Source organism: Sander lucioperca, chromosome 7 (genome assembly GCF_008315115.2).
Source record: "Sander lucioperca isolate FBNREF2018 chromosome 7, SLUC_FBN_1.2, whole genome shotgun sequence".
NCBI lineage: Eukaryota > Metazoa > Chordata > Actinopteri > Perciformes > Percidae > Sander > Sander lucioperca.
Genome location: NC_050179.1, coordinates 41395217 through 41413719, shown reverse-complemented (window position 1 = coordinate 41413719; position 18503 = coordinate 41395217). Strand labels below are relative to the sequence as shown.

General features: G+C 40.3%; 1 protein-coding gene across 1 annotated transcript; it reads left to right on the top strand.

Moving 5' to 3' along the window:
- Positions 1-4702: 4702 nt before the first annotated feature.
- On the top strand, positions 4703-6993 carry LOC116048685 (ras association domain-containing protein 10-like). The gene has a single exon (XM_031297882.2). It carries the CDS (start codon positions 5113-5115, stop codon positions 6553-6555), a length of 1443 nt encoding a protein of 480 aa, XP_031153742.1. The 5' UTR covers positions 4703-5112; the 3' UTR covers positions 6556-6993.
- The last annotated feature ends 11510 nt before the right edge of the window (positions 6994-18503 follow it).

The following is an 18503-nucleotide window of genomic DNA, read 5'->3' as shown; positions in this document are numbered from 1 at the left end:
GAAATTGAATTTATTCGTTTGGAACTGAAGTCCAATAAAATGTGATCCTCACTGAAAATTCAACTCTCTCACAATTCAAATTCAGTTCTCAAAATTCTATTTCAAGTTACTGTGATAGACAGGTCAAGGCATGGCAAGCACTTCTTCCTCGTTTCATGGCGGGTGTTCTCCAAAACGTAGGTGCTGATTGGCCGAAGAGAAGTCCTGTATCTGAGCCACTGAACTCCATCGATCTGCGCTCGATTGCTCTTCCTTCATCCTTCATCCTTCAACTACCTGTCTGTCACAGTAACTTGAAATTGAATTTTGAGAACTGAATTTGAATTCTGAATGTGAAGCTATATAGAGAGTTGAATTTTCAGTGAGGATCACATTTTATTGGACTTCAGTTCCAAACGAATAAATTCAATTTCAAATTATACTATTCAGATTCAGTTTTTTAATGCAATGATTCAAATTAAACAATACAATTTCAAATGATGTGATTCAAATTCAGTTTTTCAATGCAATTATTCAAGTTTAGCAATTCAAATTCAAATATAAATGATTCAAATTCAGTTTCTGGTGGCACATATTTCAGCCCATAGGCTTTCTCCTAGCAATGTACATCCGTTGAGCCAGACTTTTCAAAAGGTTTCAAAGTTCAAAACTGTCCGTTTCTGAGTCGACGTCTGTGTTGTTAGTGTTGTCTCAAATGTGCAAGTTGGATATTTATCTTTTCCGAACTACATGTGGCACAGAAATCCTGTCTGTAATCAATTCCAAAATGGCCTTGAATCTTTTAGCTCCGGTGCATGTGCAGCACATCTGTATGTGCACTGAGGGTTTTTGATAAGGTGCTTTATATAAAGGTGACAATAATGTTTATTACAAATGTTGTGTATATCTTTGATATTCTAATGTTTATCCTATTTTGCAAAGAAGAGAGTACATTTAGGAAAATCCAAGAGCTAGTAATGTATGTCTATTGGTACTGCACAGGGTCTGATCTTTGCTTTGTAACTTTTTTCCCCTCATGGCTATAAGTATGTTAGATATTTTCTAGCTTTGTAGAGACTTTGTACGCATATGCTATTAAGTTTAAATAAATGATCAGTTCTAAACTGTGATCTGGGGTTTTGTGATCTGTGATCTGGGGTCCAGATTAACAATAGTGTCCAGAGTTTGAACTCTGAATCCACTGTCAACTGGAAGCATTTTTTTTCACATATTGTAGTGAAATTAAATGAGGGAGATTATAATGTGTAAACTGTTACCATGTGACCAAAGTTCTACATGTCACATGATTACAACTGAGCCATCTTCATGACAACTGAGCAAAGTCCAATCTGTTGATTAATACCGTGAGATGCAACTAATGGCACTCGAAAGAAAGGCAGTTGCTTAACCCTCCTGTTGTCCTTGGGTCAAATTTGACCCATTTTCAAAAAGTTTCTAAATCAAACCAATTTGGGTTTCTTTCAACCAAATTGTCACAACAACAAAAACCGTCCAAGGGTCCAACCGTCTGGTCTAACCCTGTTCTGAACTGAGTGAACTGATCATTTATTTTACTTGTGAAGATCACAAGTAAAATAAATGATCAGTTCACTCAGTTCAGAACAGGGTTAGACCAGATTCAACTAGTGATCAACGATAAATCTGTGTGTTACATTGCCCCATTACACCTAACAGAACTGTGTGGATGTGGGCTTCAACACATGGGTCACGAGCAAATGGTCACACAAGGACAGCCGTAAAGGATTCTGAGAGGTGAGATCCACAAAAATGCAACAAGAGCAACCTCTAGTATCATGGTGTCTTATAGTTTTTTTGTCTGTTTATAATGTCTCTACCTAATCACTGTGGGTCTCTCTCAGGTTACAGATCCATGTCTAACAAAATGCAAATCTTTGGTGAATCATTCTGTCAGAAAAAAAACCCTTTCAAACTTTCCCTGCCTTTTAACTTTTCAGAGTTTTGTCTCACACTACAGTGGTTTGTTGTTTGCAGGCAGACTAGACCTTCACAGCAGAGTACTAACATCTAACGTGTACATGATAACCTAACACACAGCCTCAGAGAGGCTGATTTTGCAATAATGACCCTCTGTCTGGACATTATCTATCACCTGCTTTCCAGAGACAGTCATAATGTGACACAAAATACAGAGGAAAAGGTGATTTATTTCAAGCTAAAGTAACTTTGAGTTGGCTCCCAACACTACTGCAGTGTATTAGAACAGGGTTATACCAGATTCAACAAATGATTAACAGAGCTGCACCTCTCATGACATGTATTGCATAGAGATTAAAGAGCTCCTGCAGATGGCTGGTATTGACAGTGGTCTTTGAATCCGTGTGTTACTTTGCCCATCTACACCTAACAGAACTATTGATGTGGGCTTTAACACTTGCCACAAAAATGCTGCAAGAGCAGCCTCTAGTATCACGGTGTCTTATAGTTTTCTTGTTTGTTTATACTTTTACCTAAGAAAGCAGTGTTGGTACTGAGTGAATTATCCTGGTGAAATTTAGTAGAATTCACTATCTAAAGATGTTTGCTTTTCTGGTCACACCATTTCATTGAAATCATTGAATTCATGTTCAGCAACTTTATATCTACCCCCCTCTGTGCATTTAAATGTGTGCAGAATTTGACATGTGAGTAACATGTGTTACAAAATACACTACTGAGGATGAACGAGTTGCTAATTGAATCTGTGGCATTATGACACCATATTACTGAAAATATGGACATTTTTGTTCAAATATTCTTAACTGTCTTATACAGTTTGTTAAAGAAGCAATGTAACCCAATGTAACCAATTTTAACCATTAAGACTATCCTAAATGCATCACTTAGTCAACTGAACATAATTATATGTATACTTTTGAATTTGATGTGGAAGCAACAAGAAATGCATTTGTGAAATTGCTAAATCAAATGAAAAAAGGGAGCTCAAGCAGGTGAATGTGACTCCAATTATGTAGTTTTCTTTATGAACACCAGAGGGAGCCATATACAAAGAATTCAACCCACAGCTCATGGTATAATAAACTTAAAGCATCACTTTCATGCACACATTTGCATGAGCAGCCCCAATCATTTATATTCATTTGCTATTAAGATATTGAAAGTATTACCAAACCTCAGTATATTTAATGGACCTCTGCATAACACTTAATAGTGTTTTCAATCAGAAAGGGGCAATAAAAACACCTAACCAGGCTCACCTAACACTTACATTTATGACGGACCTTTTTTGTTACAGTAGATGTTTGCTTTAGTCAGACTTGCCTTGTGGTCACATTGTGGAAACACTGGAAGTTCCAAACCTTTGACAACGAATAATAAGTCTGCAGGCCAGACAGACATTATGACCTCACAGAAACTGAGATCAAAGATAAGAAAAACGTTCTGTTATCTCACATCCCAAACACAGCACTGACAATCCTCTTTGTCCAAATCTAGTGTATTTGTAATGCATGCTCTGAACATGAGTGCACATGCTGCTGTAAGTAATACTGTTGATTGTGTCCCATATGTGTACACACATGCATTAGTGTGTGTTCACATTCCCAGATGGATTTCTAAGCAGTTAGTTTACCAACAAACCTGGCCTAATGCATCACTCTGAGCTAAGGTTAGAGTACACAAACATACTAATGGTGGCTGGTGGGGATGGACACTTGTCATTAATGTAATACTCACATACACCAAAACACTCTTTATGCAGATAAATCCTTTTATGAGTATTAGCAACCATATTCTAGCCTGAAACAGTTGAAAGAGCACATTATGGGGTCAGACACTATATTAGAACCAGGGTGTAATACGTGGCTTTCTTTCTGCTTTATGATAAATCCAGCTGAGCTTTATCATACTGAGACCTTCAGCTGTGTGGGGATTATGGAGATACAACTGTATAACAATGCATACTGCAATGCTGAGTAAAGCTTTATTGGAGTTTTAGCTATAGTATGTGGTTCTTCTTGGCTTGCAACCTGGACTCATTAGTTCTACTTTATGTGGGACATCATGGAACAATGCTATTACATACATCCACAAAACTGCAGCAACAACAAATTTGCTCAATTCTGTAAAATAAGATGACTACTGAGGATGTGAGATTTGTGATTTAGTTAAAAAATTCAGGGTGAAAATCACAAATATACCACACGACACCAGCTAGGGATTTTAACTCTTTCTATGGCAAGGCACAGTGTCCTACATCCTTTACCTCTTGTGCTAACTAAATTATGGTTTATACACAAAGGTGGAAAGCTTACACTTAAAGGCCCTAAAACTTACTTTCTTAATCAGCTTTTTACTATGAGTGATGGGGTCCTAAATGAACACACAGTTGTGTCTGCAATTGTTACAACAGTTTACAGCATGTTTTATTATTGAATAAGACAGTTATTATTGATGCCGTATAAGCATAATGTAGTAGATGGAGCTGATTTTAACTATACTATATATAAATATATCTATATAAATGCATCGTATTGTATAAGTTGATCCTAAATCCTGCATTAAAAATTACAATATCCAGAGTTACTATAGCAGCATCAGACAAAATGTTGGAGACTAAAAAGTACAATATATGCCCATGAAATGTATTGTAGAGTTTTAAAGGGGCGGGGTCGTGGGGCAGGGAGGCGTGTCCCAGGCGTTACAGCACTTTCCTGTTTTGTCCCGCACACAGCAGAGCAGCTTGTCCTGACACAAGGACGCTCCTCTTCTCTCCGGAGCAGCGCGCACGGCACAGATCAATCTGCCGCGGAGAGAGAGACGATGTCCCGGCAGGCAGCCCAGGAACAGATGACTGATGTATTTTTTCTGATGACAACCCAGGCCTTCAAGGTGTGACAAGGTTATATGTTCGGACTAAGCGTATTTAAAGTGGGAACGGATACGCAACGACGAAAGCGCAGATGATTTGTTTCTGGATTAATGTTTTGCTTCAGTTTCTTCCATATAGGCATATGCCTAATTGTGTTTTAAGTCAACTTCAAATGTACTGAGAAATCTAAAGACTACTTTCGTCTCCCTTACAAACAGACAAAAAAAAAAAGAGTATAGGCTATACTTGCGGAAACCTTTTTATCTTGTTGAGTTGAACCTGAGATGGAGCCGGAAGAGGGAAAGATCTCTGTGTGGGTCTGCCGGGAGGAGAAGCTGGTCTCCAGGCTGACGAAGCGAACCACCTGCGCCGACGTGGTCACAGTCCTGCTGGAGGACCAGAACCTGCAGCAGGGCACCTCGGCGGATATGCTGTCCGGCTCTCCGCAGTCCTATTGCGTTGTGGAGAAATGGAGAGGCTTCGAGAGGATTTTACCCAATAAGACCAAAATCCTCCGGCTGTGGAGCGCCTGGGGGGACGAGCAAGAGAATGTCCGCTTCGTCCTGGTGAAGAACGAGGCTTTGCTGCTCAACAACGGGCCCCGCAGCGCCGAGGCCCGGGTGGTCCAGAGCCGGGAGAGCGGAGGTCCGAGCGGGGTGCTAATAGGCACCGCCAGGACTTGCTTGACCGCCGCGGCCGCTGCCGCTGACATGTCCCAGGAGAAACAGAGACGAATAGTCAGGAAGGCTTTCAGGAAGTTGGATAAGATTAACAAAAATAAAGGACAGGCTGTTTCTAAAGATAAGAGCTCAGTGGAGAAGATGGAGACGCTGGTTCACCTAGTGATCTCCCAGGATCACACAATCCGCCAGCAGATCCAGAGGATCAAGGAGCTGGACCGTGAAATCGAGCGGTACGAGGCCAAAGTGCACTTCGACCGCATTAAGAGACACGGGGTGAACTATGTGCAGGACACATACATGGTGGACTGCTCCTCGGAGGCTCCCGCTCCTACGGACTGCAAGCTGAAAGCGGAGCGACAGGACGCGCGGTGCACAGAGGAGGCGGTCGTCCAGTTCGAGGAGTACGTGCGCCGGTGTGAGGAGGTGGTGCGGCTGCAGGAGGAGCTGACGGTGCGCGAGGCGCTCGTGGAAAGCATCACCGGGGAGATCCAGGAGGAGCTCAACCGGCGGTGGATTAAGCGGCGGCGTGAGGATAGAGTAGCGGAAGTGACGAAGGATACCGACAGCGTCGTGAAGGTGATGTGCCTGGCAGCGTCTGCCACTCCAGCTGTGGAACAAGATGTGGAAAGTTTGTCTGAGAACGAGTTTGCACTAGATGAGGTGAGGATCAAAACGCAGCTGGACACCAGTCTGTACATTGGCATGCGTCTGAAGACAGACCTAGACGCCATCAGGGGGGACTTGGACCTGAGTTTGGCGCTCTGGGAAACCAGGGAGAGTGAACTTTTGGACCTTCTGGCCAAAGTTGAGACCATGGAGATAGAGCAGGTAAACATCAAACTGACTGATAATGGTAAGGCAGAGCTGGGTGCAGTGAGCGCTAAGGCTGAGCCTGCATCAGCAGAAAAGAGTAGTGTCTGGGTGGAGCAGGCCAGAGGTCTGTCCAAGGCCTGCAATACAAACGATGAGGACTCGGACACAGGCCTGAGCTCCATGCACAGTCAGGACTCTGACAACCCACCTGTGTGTGAGTCATTGGTATAGACTCACTTTGTTAGGAAGCTGTTGGACTTTTATGCAATTCAAAGCCATAAACCTAGAGGCAGAGAATCAGTGTTGGCAATAATGTTCTTCTCTACCCAAAATGCACTTACCGTATTCTATAGAAATACTTACTATATGTAGTTGCACAATAAGCTAGGAGGGACGGCATGCTTAGAGAGGTTTTATAGGCTCATTGGCTGACGTTTGAGAGTCTAGAGGAGTATCATAATAAGCCACTTATAATCTGTAGTCTTCCATGAGAAACTAAAAAAAATGAAAACTGCAGACTTTGTGGATTGGATTTAAAACACGGATCCCTTTCCTGCTGGCTAAGCAGAGTAGATCACTTGATATTGTCCTCAGTATAAGTAGTGTCTGTCTTTAAAGCACAAAAAGTAATATTTATTTAACAATATGTTAGAGCTGGGTCATTTACTATACTCTGTCCTGTACTTCATAGGTTGGATTTAAACATGAACCATTTTATTCTTATTTTTTGTCAACACAGCTCATTTGTGTCTATTTCATTGTTGTTTAAAGCAGTGGTTCTCAACTTTTTTGGCTTGTGACCCTTTAAAACAAGTTAACTCACAGCCCCTGATCAAAAATTACATATTTATATACGCTATGAGCATTTCAAGCAAGCAAAGAGTGATTTGCTCAGATTGTTTAATTTAAATAATTTAGACACTTGAAGAGGACAAAAAAAGAAAAAGAAATGTCCTAAAAAATAACAAACATAATTGTATAGGACATAATTCTTTTTTTTTCTTTTTTTCTCCTAATTTTAATCATCTCACGATTACTCAGACTTATATTTTTTGACCATGTTAGGGGGTCCCACTGGTTTAAAGCAGGTAAAAAGTCGATTCAGTGTGGTATCCCCCTGGTGAAACAGGGGATCATAGTGAGAGCAGGTCAGAGCCAAAACAAATGTTTCTTGGCACTTGTTTTTTTTTTTTTGTTTTGTAATCCAGCAATTTAGTATTTCACTTCCATAAATGTGAGTGATTTGCAAAAGACAGATTAAAAAAAGAATGGTTGAAATTTAAGGAGCACAGACTGAGATGAGAACTAGACCTCTAGTTTGTAATGCAGGCTTTCTGTTAAAAAACTGTATATCTGAAGTGGGCATAAGGTAAACATTGGAGTGCTCCCTTCAGAGCAACAACTGACAACACGCAGGCTAAGTATTACTCCTCATGACAAATAAACTGAACATTAGTATGGCTGTTCTGGTGGTGGCTTGTTTCCCTGAAAAGCATCTTACTCAACTATAATCAATAAGCAGACAAGAAAACCTTCATGTTTACATCAAGGTTCAAGTCAAGGAATTATTTCCTTTATCTGTAGAACAGCTTGATCAGATGGTAGAAATTATTGTGTAAGACAAACACACCAGGAATACAAATGTGAGCCTTTAAATTAGATATCTACAGTTTAGTATATTATGGTTCAATTATATGTTTCTTGTCTACTTAACAAATGTATTCAATAGAAAGCCAGGGAGTCTAACAACACACAAAATTTACATCGGAAGCCACAGGTTTTGGCCTCCTTGGCTTTTCATACTTAACTCACTTGATGATGCAGTTAAACCAATGTCCAGTGTAACTAAAATATTATTTAATACACATTCTTTTATCTAATTCTTAACAATGTTGCCAGTGCTGTACATTTGAGTCAATATGTAAGTACAAACAAAATAAAACAGAAGGTAGCTGAATACCTTATTTTAAGATCATCCTTCAACTAAATCTCTGTATTTTTGTCTGGCTGTTGTTACATTTAGACATTTGACTTTGTCTAAATGTAAAATGGTGAGAATAAATAACCTTGTAATGCATATAATCTGCTGAATCTGTAGAGTAGGCTGTATCCAAATACCCAAATGACTGTGTTTAGCTAATTTATGCTAAATATTTGCTTGATCAGGGACTGTTTGGGCCTTTTACTCCATGACATTCAGCCTGGCTCTAGATAAGCAACTCTGAGGTTACAGCAAGAGTAATTTGCACTGTGGCTGCTTCATTATTACACATGACTGGGCAGTGTTGAAATAAAGAGTGAAACCTATTTGGCTTGTAGTGTGGCTTTATTTGCCATGACTGGCATGTCTGAGAGCATTTTTATGTGTAGGTGAAGGTTTACCTCTAGGTATGCAAACATTTCACTATGCTTGACAATAAAAAGTATGTGTGAATTTGTTTGTTTTTATATAGTGCATATAGCCGCTCATGTTATTCTGTCATAGTCGTCATGCATAGTTGGGTTTAATTGCTGCTTCCTTATTGCTCTTGCATGAACTCCTGCATTAATTATGACATGATGAAACAGAGACATGGATGTACAGAGCAAAGCTATACAGCACAAATTACTATTTAGTAACACATTAGTTTAGTAACAACGCATGTTCCTCAGGTGGTGTCCTAAAGGGTTAGTTCACCCAAATTACAAAAAACACCTTATGGAGTTTTATTCCTATCTTTATTCAAGAGTGCATTCTTTCAATTTGAGAGCATTTATCAAATCTAAATGTAAATGGACTGTATGTAATGTAAATGGCAACTTTGACATGGAACTGCAGGGCCAGGGATCAAACCACCAACCTTCCAATTGGTAGGCAACAGGTCTTACCACCTGAGCCACAGCCGAAGGGAGAACGTTTCTCTTTCTCCCGACTCATTTTAAAAAGGACAGAGAAAGAGAGTGGTGTGCACGAGACAGCGCCACAGTGAACTGCACACTGCTGATGCGTGTGTATCGGAGTTGGGTATGGCTGCAGCCTGGAGACCTGACCTGCGTCTGGTCCGCTATGTCTTCGTACTTTGGTGTTTTGGATGTTTTTGAACTAAACAGTACGTCAATCGTGTTAATGAATACAATTGTGTTTTTCAGCAGATGTCTTAGTTACAACACGATGGAGCTAGGAAAGCAGTTTTGTGTTTATATGTGCGGGCGGGATTTATTCAGTTTGGGAAATCCCACAGTCTCTACAAAGCTATAGCTCAAATTGGCTGGCTGACTAGTGACTAAACAGGGAGCGACTAGAAATCCTGTGTGTTTTTTTTTGTATTTCAAGAGCAAATTGCTCCACAATATGAATACAGATTGATTATCACTTATTTTGTTGGTAACCGTTGCTGTATAATCACAGTATTACACTTGAGGAGGCCTACACTTCAGTGATGCACCTTTCGGACTTCGAAATTAAACCCTCTCATGTAATATGGCTTAAACAAACATCAACATTAAACACTGATGCAGTTGTAAATGTTTTATGATTTCAGAACGGAGGAGGTTAACCAATATTTTATATTAATCCTAATTAGTTTTGTCAAATTTCATATCCATAAATGCAGCTTTCAAAATTATAGAATATTAAAAAGATTTTGCCTATAATAAAATTTTGGTTAACCTCCTCTTATCTAAATTTTAGATATCAGATCCTCTTCTAATGGGAGGCATGAAAACCTTTTTATTGTAGCCTACTCTTCTGTGGAAATATGTTATAATTGTAAAAATGTATTTATTTTAGTATTATGTGGTGGCTTCATTGTTGAGCTATAGTTTTTCACTTGGCATACGTTTTTATGTTACGCTTGTCCTTTTTTTTTACTGTTATGAATTTGCAAATAAAGCATTAATTTAAAAAAATGTAAAGTCATCGCAGGTATCATCAAATAAACAACAAACGTTAATATCAGGGAGACATTAACATCCACAAATCTGCCAACTATAGGCTATGTATGGCTATCGTTAATTTAAGAGTTTAAACGGCGTTCACTTACAGTAATTGCATCATGCTCACTAACTTAACCGTGACTTAATTGAGAAAATAATTCGCGATTTCGTATTCTGAACATCTGAATTTACCGTTGGAGACGCCCAGGCATGAGACAGGAGGCATGAGACGGGATGGCATGGGACGGGAGGTCTCCAGGCTGCAGCCATACACTCTTGGTCTCGGGCAAAAGCGGCAGTACTCTCTAGAATTCTGAGAACACTGAGTTTTACAGGCAGTTTTTTTCTTCCGCTATTGCTCTGCAAAAGTTAACTTGAAGTCAACATTGGAGAACGGGCAGGGGGATCTTCTATGCTAATTTTGAGGTCAAAGTCAGACTCATCCGTCATGCTGGCCTCTGCTCTGCACTTGTGTTCTGATATCGCAATATACTTTTTACCTCAACGAGAAATCTCGTCACGTTTTAATATTGCGAGATCTCGTGGGACGATATCTTGTCATTTGGCATGCGGCTTGGAACATTTACAAAAAACTCTCTTGCACATTATTGCTAGTATGCCATTGATTGAGTAGTCTCGCATTGCCAGACTTTACTCCACAGGGCTGCGGAGTAAGGTCTGGCTCTACCACACATACATTCCAAGACAGGAGAAAAAAATGCTCTGGGCTGTTTGCATTTCTTTAAAACAATCACAATCGTCTTGGGCGGCGCTAAGCACAGGACACAGCAGAGAGGTTTTGGAGAGCTTCAGAGTAGAGTTTAGATTCTCTGCCCGAGCCCGAGCCCGAGCCCGAACCGGACCCAACCTGACCTGACCCTCGGGCCGGGCCGGGCCGATATTTTCTGCCGCTATCCACGGGCCGGGCCGGGCCCTTTATCAAGTATTTGTGTTTTTTTAATCATTACATTATTAGCCTTATTCGGTGGGGAGAAAGCTATGCCTCTCCAGCTTCTCCCATAGCTTTGGGTGTATGTCCTGCACTGACTTGAGTGTGAGGTAAACTGTGCTACATCGGGTCTTTGGTGTTTTTTGCCCCCCACGTCTCCTCCCAGGCAGCGCGGCAATGGTTATGTTTAGGGTTAAGTAACTTTAAGTAACGCCTGGAAGGCGCCGTTGAGGCAAAAAACACCAACGAGCGCTACATCGTGTCTCCCCCATCTGCAGCACTGTTCACGGCCAGTGCGTCAGCATGCAGACCGTGCCGAAGAACAGTAGGCTATTAATTAGGTGATCTAAAAAGAAAGTCTCCTATATGGTTCCAGGGCTTTGATTATGTTGCTGCCTTGATCTGTTACCCACACTATTCGGCTGAGGGAGCTAGGGTCGAGTTTTTTTTTACGTTTCTTCATTCGGATCCATTTGCGATCCATTCCATTCTGAATAAACAAACAGCGCAGTTTACATGCTTCGTCCTTGTTGCATTACCTGTATTTATTAAGATAATTCTAAATAGATTTCTGTAATTGAAACAACTCGGAATTGTAGTTGAGAACGTGAGTTATAATGGCCCACGTATTAAAAAATTGTCGGGTTTAAATTGGGCTCGGGCTCATAATTACAGTTAATGTGTCGGCCGGGCCGGGCTCGGACGCAACGTGCACGGGCTCGGGTAGGGTCGGGCTTGATTTTTTTGGGCCCGATCTAAGCTCTACTTCAGAGACACCAGTGACACCAAAAACTAAAAAAATGCCTAGCTCCCATAAGGTTAGGCCTGGAGGTGAAAAGCTGAAAGTTTATACAGGTGTTGTTGACCAGATGTAGAAGGTATGTGTGGTGATTTGCATAGTGTGGTCTTATTTTTTATCATATATGATAAGGACTTTGAATCATTTAAACAACATTTGAATCATGTTTGAACTGATGCAGGTTAGGTTGTTTTAACCACATGCTAAACAGGCACATTTATAGAAACTAGAAGAATTTAGTAATAAATGAAAGAAAAAACACGTATTGAACACAGCAGCATCCCTTTTTAGAAACACTGTCCAGGTAACTTTGGATAAATCTCAGAACTCACTGGACCGTTTTCAGGGATTTTACAGCGAGGTCTGTGGATTATCCAGAATAATGGTTGTGCTCTATTCTCCTCCATTGTATTGGGGCCAGGAAGATTTTACGATTGCAGTGACCGGCCGGTGCGAACCAAGTTGCAATGTAACCTAATGGGGAAATTGTGCATCCTCGATTTAAGTCCACTAAAAGTAATTGTTTTTGCCACTGACAGGCTCAGATTGTTATTAAAAGTGTCTGACAACATTATCGATCCCACGAGGTGACTTCTTGTCCAAAGACAGTGGTGTGGAGCATGGAACTTCAGTCGGGTAAAAGGCGTTCCGGTAGTTTCTTGTTTTGGGGTACAGAAATTATAGACTTGTGTTATTTAAAAGATTTTCAGTGCTGTGGCTCAATATGAAAATGATTTCGACAATGTGGATGAGGTCATTATAATTCGATAGCCGCCCGTATTCATTTAAGCCAGAGTATACTGTATGGATGAAGAGAGAGAGTGGAAACGAAAGAGAGAGGCAGCAGCTGCGGAATGTTTCCTGCGGTCAATAGGCTATAATACATCCATGGTTTTGTTTCATCTAAAATATTTTCAATAAAACAATTGTTTGTATTTGCTCATGTCTCTAGCACAGCCCTTTTGATTAGAGGGGGGAAATCCTCTGACGTGGTGATACAGCGTTGTGTCCGAGATAGGCTAACACTGGATACATCAAGACCACATACTGTATATCTGGCAGTAACAGGTCACACTCCTGACAACATTCTTTGGGCATCGTACCCACGGGCACCCACGGGAGCACCACCAATATCCCGAGCATCACAGCCTCCAGCCGCTGCTTCACCCTTCTCCGCCTGCTGTCTCTCTCTTTGTCCATATACTCTGGCTCAAATGAATGCTGGCGGTCTTCAAATTATAAAAATCTAATCCCCATTGTCGAAATCATTTAGCCTAAATATTACGGCACTGAAAATCTTTTAGATAACACTTCTGCACATTTCTGCACTCCAAAACAAGAAACTACCAGAACGCCTTTTACCTGACTCACGTTACACTCCACACCGCTGTGTGGAGTCACCTCAAGAGATTGATACTGTTGTCAGACATTTTTAACATTTTAGATGTCACTCACAAGTCAAACCTACTAAACCTACTAGACCATGAGAATTCCAGACATGTCTCCTTATAAAGGTTATCATTTTGTGCCAGCTTTCCTTGTTCTGCGATGCATCTCTCTAATGATTATACCACACCCTGGTGTTCTGAGCTGTTTGGCATGTATAGCATCTAAAGAGCCTGTGTCTACCTATGTCGATAACCCTTATATCTACATCCACTGGGGAAATGCTGTTATGAGTACAGAGAAAAAAGCTACAATGCAGCAAGTGTTTACCCAACATCCTGTGAGCATTATGAGCCTCAGTAGCAGAATACCTAAAAAGTGCATGTGTGTAAGAGAAATATACAAACAGGAAGGTAAGTATTCTCCTAAAAGAACAAGAACAAGAAAAGTCTAAATTTACGTGTGCTCACTGCCAAAATACTGAAAAGAATTTGAGGTTAAAGTTGAATTGGCAGTCGAAAAACAATAACTGAAAGAAGTTAAATGTCAATTAAAATTAAAGTGTTAACGTTGAGTATGATGAAGTTCAAGCACTGAAAGCAGTTAAAGTCATGAAAGTGTGATACATTGCATTGCAAGTGTCAGTGAAAGTGGAGGTCCTGTAAGAAATAAATACCAGTGTCTGTCAGTTCAAGTGTGTCAGCTTAGGTGTAAGCACTAAAAGCAGTTGAAGTAAATAGTGTTTGTATTCTCCTAAAATATGCAGTAAGAATAACAAAAGGCAAATTTACATGCTCGCTGATGAATGTTTGCATTTGAAGAATTTGAAATACTGAAAAAGTGTAAGTGTTTGTGATTTTGTGTTATTTTGTGATTTTGTTTTAATATGTATGATCTTGTATATTTTTTCATAAAGAATGAAGGCCTACTTGGCACGCTTTTCTACGGCTTCTTGAACCGAGTACCTCGACATTTTATTTCTCGCCGATCACTGAACCCTGTCGACGCCTGGCTGGTATGTCGTCGGCCCAGATGATGTGTTCCAGCCCCGCAGCTCCTGCTCTCCTTGCCCCCACTGGCGCAGGGTGAATCTGACAAACCTGCTGCTTCTGTGTCGGGTTCCTCAGGGAGTCAGCACCACAGACCCGCCGGCTCCTGCCAGGATTTGCCTGGTAAACGCTAGATCGTTAGTGAACAAAACTTTTATCCTAAATGATTTCTTCACGTCCCGAGGCTGAATGTTGCTCAATGTTGGCGAGTCCAGCGCTTTCTCTGAACTCTTACCACATGGTTGCTGCTATTTTGAGGAGGAGGAACAGCAACTTTTTATTAGAGTCCCTATAAATGTAAGCTGCTATCGCTATCATCCTTGTTCACCCACTTCGAACTGAGTGTATTTGAGCTGGGTCGCTCTCACAGTGTTGTGTGCGGCCTCCCAAAAGTCTGTTGAAATTACATTTAAAAAATCATGTACATCGGTAGCACATATTAGTTATGTTTAGTCAAAATTATTAATTTTATATTTAATATACTGAATACTTATTTGTAAAACCAACATGATTTTATTATGTTAATTCAAAGTTTTTCTTTAATGTTAAATTTATTAAATTATTCTGTGATGACCCAACATAATTTATTTGTGTAAATTTAACATTTTCCTTTAATGTTTAGTGTATTCAAGTATCACGTATTAAAGCAACATGATTTTTATGTAAAGTATATGCATCAACCTAACCTGCTCAGGTCCAGGTCAGTTTTATTTTGAAATACTCACCGTCTGTTTCTGTTACAGGTCACTTGTCCTCCCGTCTTTGTCTGCCTTCCCACCTGTGTGATTACCCTCCCTTCCCTAATGTGTGCCACCTGTGTGTAATTGTCTCCACCTCAGTGTATATATACTTACCCTGTGTCCTTTGTCTGTTGCTAGATTGTTGTTGCACCTCATGTCTCACTCTCCAGCTGTTATTCCTAGTGTCTCTTCCCTGTGTTTTTGTATGACCTTTTGCCTGCTTTTGACCATGTTTTTTCCTGCTGTTTTTGTACCTTCACCTGCATTGTACCTTTGTACAATAAACTCCATTACCTGTTACATCTGCTTTGAGTTGTGCTTTTGGGTCCACTGTGCTCCGTGACAGCTCACACTATAAAGTCATAAAGATTCTGTATACTTTGCGTTACATCGCCTCACATCGCAGATGGAAATATTGTACTTTCTACTCTACTACATTTATTTGACAGCTTTAGTTACTTTTCAGATGAAGATTTGACATAAAAGAATATATTTTAATATTCTATTCTATTCTTTTGTTTAAATTCTCTACTCTTTCCTTTTCTTTTTTTAGGATTTGCTATGCACTTGAAAGGTGCTATATAAATAAAGTGTATTATTATTTAAAAAACATTTGATACATTTACAGTATATGGCATGATGCAGTAGTTAATAATTTACCCAAAGTATATATAAATTGGCCCAACACTGATGAAGAACATTCAAATCTCTCACGTTTGTTAGTGACACAAGCAAACAATAAAATATACTTTAATAATATAACACTGCTGCACAATGAGTACTTTTACTTTTGTTACTTTATGTACATTTTGCTGCTATACTAATGTATTTTTACTCTTGTAACATTTTGAATTCAGGACGTTTACTTGTAATTGAGTATTTTCAGACGGCAGTATTTTTATGCTTTTACTTAAGTAGCCTAAAAAGGATCTGAGAAACTGTTACTTTCACCACTGTGTGACTGAAATCGCTGCAGTGTGGTCAACGGTCATCTCGGGGTTCAGTAGGAATGCATCCATAGATCTCTTTTTGTGTCACGTTACTTGTGAGACTCACATGTACTGTGTCGCAACTCGCATCATGTCGTATTCCTGCACTTTTCTGAAAACAGGCCGGTGGGTGTAGCAAAGGTGGAGACAGGTTCACCTGCACTTTTAGCGAAGTGTGCGCAGTTTGACATCAGACACAGCACCGTGATGACAGCCTTCCCCGATTTCTTCACAGCCACTGTGTCTGTCCTGCAGTGGTTTGACTGCAAGACAGACGCTTTTTACAAAAGTGATAAAAAAAAAAACCTGCAGACCTCGACTCCTTGGGCCTAGGGCTCTGCTGCAGAGGAAATGCGGCCGGCGAAAAAAATAATCTGCTTCAGCTGAATTTTATTACACTTTTTATTCGCACACGTGCCCCTAAATACATTTTACAGTTCGCACACATCTATTTTTAGGAGAAAAAAAGGCTTACATTAACTGACAAGACAATAAGCTTCAAAGATTTAAAAATTCAACCGGAAAGTCAACTAAACATTTGAAGTTGTAGCCTTTGTGTAATTTACTGTAATGTAATACATATTTTAATTTTGTAGGCTAAAGCAAATCAATTTGGAAAAAAAGTTTAAAAAAAAACAAACCAAAAAAAAGCAGACATTAGACTGCAGTCCCCCAGTTGCTCCTCAAGCGCCTCAACATCTGCTTGAGTTTGCAGCGGGAAGACCACACCATCAGGAACCTCCATCACTGATGTATCTTGCTTCTTCAGCAGGACATTTAGCATCTTACCATGAACCTTCTGGGTCTCCTTAATTTCTTCTACAATTGTAAGAAGTTTAGAGAACATGGCTTCACAACTGGGGCTTGCAAACCTCTGGGCAGTGGGACTGGCGATCTGCTGGACAGTGGAACTGGCGACTCGCTGGGCAGTGGGGCTGGCGATCTGCTGGACAGTGGAACTGGCGACTCGCTGGGCAGTGGGGATGGTGATCCGGCTGGTCATTTTATTTGCTGCTGGCCAGAGGAGTTTTTCTGGGGGAGTGGGTGGAAGTTCGTCCTCTGAATCAGAATGCTCACTTGATTCTAGTTGCTTGCTCTGACTCTGGGAGAGTTTTGACCTTGCCCTAGAGAGGTTAATATGAAGATATATAAGGTAAACCATACCTACTGCCTCTATGTTATGGAAATTACTTTTAACCTGTATTCCCCCACAAACACCTACTTTCTCTTTATCAAGCCATCTTTGATGTCTGTCAGGTCTGACGTATACTCAGCTTGATGTAGCTTTACCCTGGCCTCCGCACAAGTAGCTGTAAAATACAATAACCGCTGTAAAATACAATCACGGCTGTAAATGCGCAAAGTCATGGTCAGGAAAACTTGAAAACTCAGGAAAACTTGATAGAAGTGTGACGGCTTTTAAACAAGTCAGTCTTCCTCTTCCTCTGCTGTCACACAGACATGAGCTGCAGACAGAATCACAGTGCACATCTGTATGTAGCAGTATTAATTGAAAAAAAACATGCACATACAGTATATATAATATGAAGCAGATGTCTAATCTGCAGATGGATAGTGTGGTTGCATGTATCCAACCAAACAAGAGCACACCTACAACTATCACATGTGTGAGGACTGAAATCAATTTAATTGAATGAATCAAGTTTGGTGTGATCCTGCTTGTTTGGAATGATGATCTGTGGCTACACCAGCCCTTGACCAATTAGCTCAGAGAACCCTGTAGAGAAAAATCAACACAAAAAAGACTGAGTTGAGGATCACAGGGGCTTTAAAGTAAGTAAAGGAAATAGAGCAGTAGTTAATGAGGAAAATTAAAGTTACCTGCATTCCCCATCACACGCACATTACACAGAATCCAGTTTTGAGCTTGTGGTGTGCCCTCTTTCACGGCCTTGGTCACATTGAGCAATGTGGCTGGTGGCCACCAGCATAATTTTATATATATAATATTCCTCACAATTGCAACTCTGCTCCCCAGTTCAAAACAATTGGAACCACTGAAATTTGAGATGATTGTGTCTTTGAGTTTTTCCAGTTGATGCATGGAAAAATCTGTTGGCAGTGGTCCAGATGTATGGGGCTATTTCAGTTTTATTTTATTCAACACCTTCAGGCATGTCTTTCGACATGTTAGGAAATAATTGCCTTTCATAGACACGTCTGACAATTTGTTGCACAGGACCCTGTGGTCTTCTCACCATTTTTTTCAACTGTCCAAATAATTCTCAAAAGGAAAACATGAAACTGAATCCAGAGGGCCATATTTTTCAGCATAATCTGCTAAATGTATAAGACTGTGTGTATTGTTAACCAGAAATTTAGTCCCATATA

What these genes read in the sequence shown, in the direction of transcription:
- LOC116048685 (XM_031297882.2), top strand. Translation starts at nt 5,113, where the DNA reads ATGGAGCCGGAAGAGGGAAAGATCTCTGTGTGGGTCTGCCGGGAGGAG.